General features: G+C 38.8%; 1 protein-coding gene across 1 annotated transcript; it reads right to left on the bottom strand.

Moving 5' to 3' along the window:
• Nucleotides 1-6,364: 6,364 nt before the first annotated feature.
• Nucleotides 6,365-6,909, bottom strand: LOC122750013 (pancreatic progenitor cell differentiation and proliferation factor-like). Its single transcript, XM_043996651.1, has one exon. The coding sequence runs from the start codon at nucleotides 6,800-6,802 to the stop codon at nucleotides 6,458-6,460; it is 345 nt and encodes a 114-aa protein (XP_043852586.1). The 5' UTR covers nucleotides 6,803-6,909; the 3' UTR covers nucleotides 6,365-6,457.
• Nucleotides 6,910-8,634: the final 1,725 nt, after the last annotated feature.

Here is an 8,634-nt window from a genome sequence, read left to right as displayed (position 1 = left end):
CTAATATATTTTTTAGATAATTGCTGGAGTATATGTGAGAGAGATGAGATCCTCTATGACCTCATGCTGCCATCTTAAGTGTAAACTCTGGTTCTTACATTTTCTTTCTTTTTTTTTTTTAAATTTCCCCTTTTCAATCCAGCTCTCAAAGTTGAAGTTTCTCTTTCTTGTGATTATTCCCTCTTTGACTTTACCCTCCCTCTTAGATCCTCATCTCTCTTCTTGCTATCCTCACCTGTTCCTCTGTCCAATTTAATGTATTTGCCCATCAAACGCTAATGTGTGTGTGCACTCATGTTTATGTATGTATTCAACCCTCCTTTGTCTGGTTCAGTTAACAGTACTCTTCTTACCCATTCTTCCATGTTTGTATAGTATTCTTGAATACAAAATGATAACTAGTTAATTCTCTCTCCTGTCTTCATTTTTTTTCTTAGTGTATTCCTTTTGTCCTTTCTTTTCTTTGTTCTTCTAAGCCCATAAAAACATAACAAAATCACGACTGGTCCCTCTACTAGTCTCACTTACCTTTTCTTTTTGTCTTCCTCTAGCTGCCTTTGAGGTAGCTATTATTGCTGCCTTTTCCTAAGGAGCCTTTTGCCACGCTACAGAGAAACATGAGAGAAATACCAGACCTCCTTTGGGATATAGAAATCAGAGTCCATGGACATAGGTACCGTGTAAGTAGGACATTACTTTGTATATAAGACATTAAGTGCCATTCAAAGGGTACATCCTGTTGTTGTTGTTATTGTTGTTTTTGGTGGGGAAATTGGTGTTAAGTGACTTGCCCAGGGTCACACAGCTAGAAAGTGTCAAGTGTCTGGGGCTGGATTTGAACTCAGGTCCTCTTGAATCCAGGTCCTATGCTTTATCCACTGCACCACTTAGCTGCCCCTACATCCTATTTTTGTTTGTTTGTTTGTTTTTTAGTGAGGCAATTGGGGTTAAGTGACTTGCCCAGGGTCACACAGCTAGTAAGTGTTAAGTGTCTGAGGCTGGATTTGAACTCAGGTACTCCTGACTCCAGGGCCGGTGCTCTATCCACTGTGCCACCTAGCTGCCCCCCTACATCCTATTTTTAAAATATCTCTAATACATGTCCATGTCATGACCTCTTTCTTCACTCTCATATTCCCCCATCACTTTACCTTCTACAAAGATCAACCAGTTAGGTTATGTTAGCAGGAAGATGGATAGGAAGGACTTTTTGCTTACATTTAGATGAATAAGTGGTAGGTAGTGAATGGGCATTTTCTGTTTACATAGATGGGTTGTAATCATCTTCCACTCATATTTCAGTTAGTCTTGGTGACAAAAGAAAGGGCACACTATGATATATGTGAGGTTAATTTTCATTATTTCTTGATAATGTTGATATTCTCTCTACTGCTAGGCATAAGAAAGCAGGAATATAACATTTAATTCAATCACTTAACCTCTTTAAAACAAAATTTAGCTATTAAAAAGAAATATAATGAAATAAGTTGTAATGATTAAAATGAAATAATGCAAAATTTTGAGTAAGTTTTAAAGAAATACAGATAATTAGGTATAATGTGATACCATTCTCATATCACATATTGTGTTAATAATCACTGCTTAATCCAAATTTATTTCTCATTTTTCTTTGCAGTATCTTGAATGGGCAGGCTGGGTCCCTAAATGGACTAGGCAATCAGAAAGAAGGTGCTTCTCTGGTTGAAAGAGCTGCAGAAAGATGATCGCAAAGAAGTGTGCAATAAAAAGTTACATAACTACAGCTGCAATGTACTTAACTCAGCTAGCTGGTCCCTTTCACCTCTTGCCTTGACTAATGAAATAGCTTCCTATTTGTTCTTGCTGCCTCAAGTCTCTCTCCACTTTAATCCATCCTTCACACAACTGACAAAGTGCTTTTCTTTAGTAACCAATTTAGCCAAGTCGCCCCTTCTGCCCACCTCCAGCCATGAACTCCAGAGGCTCCTTATTGATGTGAAGTTCAAATATAAAGTCTCTTTTGCTTTTAAAATCCTTTGCAATCAGGTACCCCTGTATTTTTCCAGCCTCATTATACATTACTTCCTAAATGCACTCTATGTTTCATCCAAACTGACAATCTCTCTGTTCCTCACACAGAGCTCTCCACCCTGTCTCCATGCTGTTGCTCTTGCAGTTCATCATGCTTGGAATATACTCCCATTTTACTCCATCTTGAAGTATTGTTCACTCCTTTCAAGATGTAGCTTAAGTACCATCTTCTACTTGAAACCTTCCATGATCCCCCCAACTGCTAGTGCCCTCTTTCCCTAACAACCTGAAATTAATCGTATTTTTTTCCTGCATATGCTTATTTGTATACATGTTGTCTTCTTTGATAGATTGTAAGCTCCATGAGAGCAGGGAATGCTTTGTTTCTTTTCCTGTTTGTATCCCTAGAGCCTAGTACAGTGCCTGGCACACAATGGGTGTTTAATAAGTGCTTGTTCATTGATTTTAAAAAATTATAATATTGCCCCAGAAATGAATCTGAATATCCTCTATCACATTCCCTACCAATGATTATCTGAATTCTGCTTGAATATTCCAATGACAGTGAACTCACCATCTCTTGAGTCATTCCATTCCAATTTTAGGAGGCTCTATTTCTTGGGGAATTCTTTCTCATATTGAATTAGTCTGTTTCCTCAAGAGGTTAAATACCTAACTTCGTAAATTTGGATGTCACTTAACCTCCCTAGGGCTCAGTTTCCTTATCTGTAAAATGAAAGCATTTGACTAGATAGAATTTTTTTTTAAAGATTCAGAAAGTGCTCTTTGTGCATGTGATTCTCATATGTAGCATGGCCCAGGATCAAAACACTGGGTCTATACACATAAGGTTCAGTCTTGGGGCCTTCTCACGTAATCTTCCTCTTTGGCTTATATTCCTTCCTAGGTTTCTCCTGACAACATCAGGATTTGGCTCATGTCTAGATTTTCACCCAGCAACGTGATAATGATCACAACAACAACAATGCCAGTGCTGATGCTGATGACAACAATAACAATCACCCCTTCAAATCTGAAATGATCCCCTAGCCTCTCAAGTTATTTAGTTGAACAAAATTTCATCTATGGCACAGGCTTTATTTAAATATGACAAAACACACGGATTTCTACTTAAGACTTTAAACAGTTTAAAATGACTCTTCTTCCCTCTCCAAAGAGCCCCACTCCAACCAGAGACCTCTACAGTCATCCAGACTTACAGTACTAATCTGGGGTTGAAAGCTCTACAATTTGTTAAGCAGCCCCACCTCTTTGTTAATACCCACCTTTCAGACACCTGTATAGTCCTCCAGGGTGGGCCAAAAGTCATGAATATTTAATGATTCCTTTATTTTTTGTTTTCAATTGACAACACCATAACATCATATACAGTATATATAGGAAATGCATTTACATTATGTATGCAAAATCAATGGTAAATGGTAGAAAATAAAGAAAAAATAATTTTCAAAACGTTAATAAAACATCAGATTCTTTCATGACTGTAGGTTTCTCCTAAATAGGGAAAGAAATTGGGGGTGCTACCATGTCAAACTTCTTCCTAATTATAGGAGAAGGTTCAGTCTTGCTCCTTCACATGAAGACTCAGTGCCTTGCTGCTCCTAGGCTCAAGTTCCTTAGTCCCTTGGTTGAAGAACTTTACCACTGGAGGAAAGCCCCTATCAAATGACCTCTGCTGCTGGTTCAAATTTCTATAGCTCCTGGGTTGGCCCAAATACTCTTTACTGCCTAGCTGCTACCAGAGTCCATTACCATTTCTGGGGTTATGCAGTTGCTAGAGTACCTGGATCTCTGATTCACCTGGCTTCATGACTTACTTCCAGGGAGCTGAGCCCATGTGACTTTTTCTCTCTGTCCAGGCTGCTTTGGTCCTCTGCACTCCTGCCTCTCCTCTACATTTTAATGTCCAGGTTCAAGGCTTTAGCTCAATCTGTGAATTGGCTACTAATCAATCGATCATCCTTGATGTGGTATCCGTGGGACAAACCAGGAAGGATAAGGCCAGGAATAAATTCACACATTGGAAAAGACATCAGTGATGTCAGAAAATTTCCTAATGAGTTAGAGACCCAAGAAAATGCCTATGCGTACTTACTACATTCATAACAAGCCTTTCTTTGAAAGAGGTAGTGTCAATATTTGTGGTCCTATTTTACAGATTGAGGAAGTGAGGTCCATAGAGGTGAGATGATTTGCTCAGTATGACACAACTTGGCAGTGACCAAACTGGGCTCCGGCCCAATTCTTTTGATTCTACAGGCAGTGCTCTTTCCACTATCTGCAGCTGCCTCTCTATATGGTAGCTATTATGTCCTTTTTAGCAGGAGAAACTTGGCTTTCTGTTCATCTTAGGAAAGGCCTTAAACTGCAACTGCCCACATTTACATTTCCCCCATCAAATTGGAAACATTTAAAAAAATGGATTGAGATAAAAGATTTCCATTCTTATGATATAAAAAAGGTCTTTCCAGTCAGTAAAGTTTACCTTGGCAAACATGACTCTAACTCATCTTCCTCTTACTCTCTCCAAACAAATGCTTAATCTTCTATGTTAAATTAAGTTTATTTTCATTTATTTGCTTTTTCAAATTATTTTTTACCAATCAATGAAAGTCCACCTTATTTCCTTCTTTTCTCCCTTCTCCTTGTTTAGAAAGAAAGAAAAAACAAAATCCTTGTTACAATCATGTATAGTTAAGCAAAAGCAAAATGATCCCATTAGATTAATCTAAAAAAGTGAATTTGTAAGAGTACTTCTGGTAGTGTCAGGAAGTGGGTAGTATGTTTCATTATGAGTTTTCTGGAATAAAGGTTGGTCATTACATTGATCACAGTTCTTAAGTCTTTCAAAGTTATTTGTATTTTTACTGTTGTTATTGTATATTTTTTCCTGGTTCTGCTCACTTCACTCAATTAGTTAATATAAATATTTCCAGGTTTCTCTGAAACCATCCCCTTAATTATTTCTTATACTACACACACACACACACACACACACACACACACAATTTCAAAAGTACTCCATCACATGTGTATGTCACACTTTAGCCATTCCACAATTGATGAAGACTTCCTCAGCTTCCAAATTTTTACCACTGCAAAAAGATCTGGTATAAATTTTTGTACATACGAGTTGTTTTCTTCTTTCTTTGATTTACTTGGAGTATAGACCCAGTATGACATCACTAGATCAAAGGGAATACACAGTTTAATAATTTTGGGAGTTTAGTTTCAAATTTAATTCCAGTACTCTATACACTGTATCCCTGAGCTGCTCTGAGCTTTGCTCTATTGACCTTCAAATAAATTTGATAAAAGGATAAGAAACTTCCCAACAGATTGGGTGACATCTAAATTAACATTTCTTTCAAATAAATCTCATAATTTCAAAACAATTTTAAATGGAAATCCATGGAAGGTATTGACAACAGTCAAGTCAAGCAGCATTTATTAATCACCTACTATATGCTAAGCTCTGTGCTAAGTGTTGTAGTATAGAAATATCTTTTTTATGGCCATTAAAAATATCAAGAGAGGTTTAAAATAGAGAGATATATGTTTACTAGAGGCATTTGCCACTGCCATTGAGGATGTCCAGTGCAGAGTCCAAATTGAAGAGAGAGTCCTTGTAGATTGTAAGGTCCTCCAGAGGCTCCTATTTGTACATATCATTATGCTGATTACAAATTTTAAAACATTATGGAGCCTCCTAAATAATACTATCACTCAAAAGAGTTCTGTCTAACTCTTCACAGGGAAAAACCAAGTGGGTGACATATGCCAGATTATTATATATTATTGGATAAACAATACATGGAATCCATTATAATGTATATGTTGAACAAACACTGAATGGATCATGAATTGTGCCCATAGTTAAACAGGAAGAGGAGAGCAGACTAGATTGCTTTTAGGAAATTGTACAATTTTTTTTGGTGAGGCAACTGGGGTTAAGTGACTTGCCCAGGGTCGCACAGCTAGTAAGTGTTAAGTGTCTGAGGTCGGATTTGAACTCAGGTACTCCTGAATCCAGGGCTGGTGCTCTGTCCACTGCGCCACCTAGCTGCCCCTTGTACAATGTTTTTTTTTTTTTTTTAAAGGCTGCTCAAAGTTTATTAGTTTCTGTTGAGTACAAAGTAAACAAAGTTACTGAGGCTGCTGGAAAGCACACAGGTGATTTGGATAGTAAAAAAAACAAACGATAAGTGTGGTTTCTTTTACTTGTTTTTTGGTGTTTTGTTTTTGTTTTCCTTTTTTAAAAAACCACACACACAACACAACTATTTCTATACTTAAGCAGCCTGTCTATTCTAAGGGAATAGGTGGGAGAAGGAAGGGAAGGGAAGGGGGAGGGGGGGAAGGGGAAATGGGCTCTGATGCCTAGCACACTTCAGAAGCAGGGGAGCAGCACAGAGGGTGCTGCTGCTCATGCAGAAGGCCCAGTGTTGGTTTTGCTGGGTTCGCTAACATGCCGCTTCCTCATGGCCTCCTGAGCTAGGTCACAGGTGATCGTGCCATGAGCAACCTGGAAAGTTCTTGAGTGCTCTGGGGATTCCAATACAGTTGTCATGAATGGATGACTCGTTTTCCCGAAGAAGAAGCTCGCCCACCAGTGGCCTGGGTCTGATTTGGGAAGACCAGGATGGTGGGGGATCACTTCCCCAGAGTACTCAGCACTTCCACAGGAGCTGTTGCTGGAAGTGGAACCCAGACGTCTTCGGTAGTAGTCATGGGTTGCTACGAGTGAACCGCTGGACGGGATTGCTGCCATGTTGCTTGTTTCTTCTTGTGCTGATGTAAACCTTAGTGGCGGCTCCCGAGCAGCCCCTGTAAGGCAGTGGGCTGCGGCAGACGATCACGGGTGACCTGGCTCAGGGGAAGGGGGCGCTAGGCCACAGAGCCCATTTGTAAAGGAAATAACGGGAGGATACTCCACGGCAACGGAAAATGCGAGAGTTCTTTGGGTTTTCTGTACAATGTTTTTTAATGCCCTTGAAACAAAATCCTATTTTTAAACATTGATGCTCTTTTGGTTATGCTATGTGCATATGAACCATGGAACAGAACAGTCTCTGAAAAATTAAAGTTGTGAACTAAACAAAAGCAATGGAGAGGTGCATGGTGGGACCGAGAAGGCTGAAACATTTGACCAATTGCCAAAGGGAAATATCATAAGAGATATCATTAAGGAGAGGTATGATTGGAAAAAGAGGTGGGCCAATAACATAGGAAGATTTAGGGGTAACTGATGGACAGCTCGTGTGCCAAAGGAATACATGTAAAACCTCCATAAGAGATTATGAAGAAGGCTACCAGAATGCTAGGTAGACTCCCTTCAAAGGAATTATGGGGAGCTATGGGAAAGAGGTTGAGAAGCTATAGATGAGACGGCTTATGCAAAGGCACAGAGATGAGAGAGAGTGCCATGGAGCAGTTAGGTCAGTTTGGCTTGTAGTGTATATGAAAGGGTATCATATATAATAGTAATAATATATAATAAGATGGAAAGATAGGTAAGGCCCAGATTGTGAAGGACACAACACAAGTTGTTGACAGTACATTATACTGCCTGTAAATGGCTTTTTAGAAATTATTGTTAATAATAATTTCAGCTACCATAGCCTCTAGTAGCAAGCCAATATGGCCCAATGTGGGATACAGTCAGAAGCAGAATAGAATATTATAGGCTTAGGCTGTCAGTGAATAGAGAGGTTGAATATTTTGGCAGACACCATACTTAAATATTTTATTGACAGCACTACTCCACCTTATGTGTCCCTCAAAATAAAATTGACATTACACACACACTCTGCCATGTTAATCTGTTCACATTTACATACTGGCAGCTAATTGCCAGGGCTTTTTGTAATTCAGTCATTGTCACATAGGTGAAGGTTCCCCTATTGACCATTGAAATTCAGTGCAATTCAATCATTGTTACCTGAGGTGAAAGTTAATTCCATTTACCACTTGTTCTGTTTTTTTCCCCCTGCACTTTATTGGCTCCTGGTAAACAGCACTTGTGCAATTATCTGTGATCATCTAAAATTCATAACTACAGTGTATTCGTTAATTAATTTAAAAAAGGTGATAGCTTTAAAAAATAGCTGCTAATGGTGTTGAGGAAACTGTAAAAACAGGAGCTTGGGAGAGATCTGTAGTTCTCCAGGAGGAAAATTCTTCATAAGTAATTGATATTTCCTGTGGTCCCTGTTCTTACTTGGTCCCTTTACAATATCTTGTAACAAACAACTTATAAATGATGGGAGGAAAGTTCAGAGAGGAATGTAAAGATGGCCAAAATGTTTTCAAATACAGCAGTACCTATTGGGGAAAATTAAATTAATTGGGAGTATTTAGTCCAGAAAGATAAGACTGTGGGGGAGGCGATAAGGATCTTTAAGCAGTGACCAGCTGTTCTCCATCTCAGCTAAGAATTAAGAACAAGAGGGCGTTGGCTTAAATTGAAGCCTGAGGGATTTATATGAGATATATGGAACAATTTCCTGCCCACAAGAATGGCTTGCTGAAAGAAACTGTGGAATCTCCTTCTCTTGAAGTCTTTTATCTTTTATCAGTATGGGATAACTTCGATGTGGTCCA

The sequence above is a fragment of the Dromiciops gliroides genome, chromosome 3 (genome assembly GCF_019393635.1).
Source record: "Dromiciops gliroides isolate mDroGli1 chromosome 3, mDroGli1.pri, whole genome shotgun sequence".
Classification (NCBI taxonomy): Eukaryota; Metazoa; Chordata; class Mammalia; order Microbiotheria; family Microbiotheriidae; genus Dromiciops; species Dromiciops gliroides.
The sequence above is the reverse complement of the archived record's forward strand: the minus strand, read 5'-3'. Positions and strand labels throughout refer to the sequence as shown.

What these genes read in the sequence shown, in the direction of transcription:
- LOC122750013 (XM_043996651.1), bottom strand. Translation starts at nt 6,802, where the DNA reads ATGGCAGCAATCCCGTCCAGCGGTTCACTCGTAGCAACCCATGACTAC.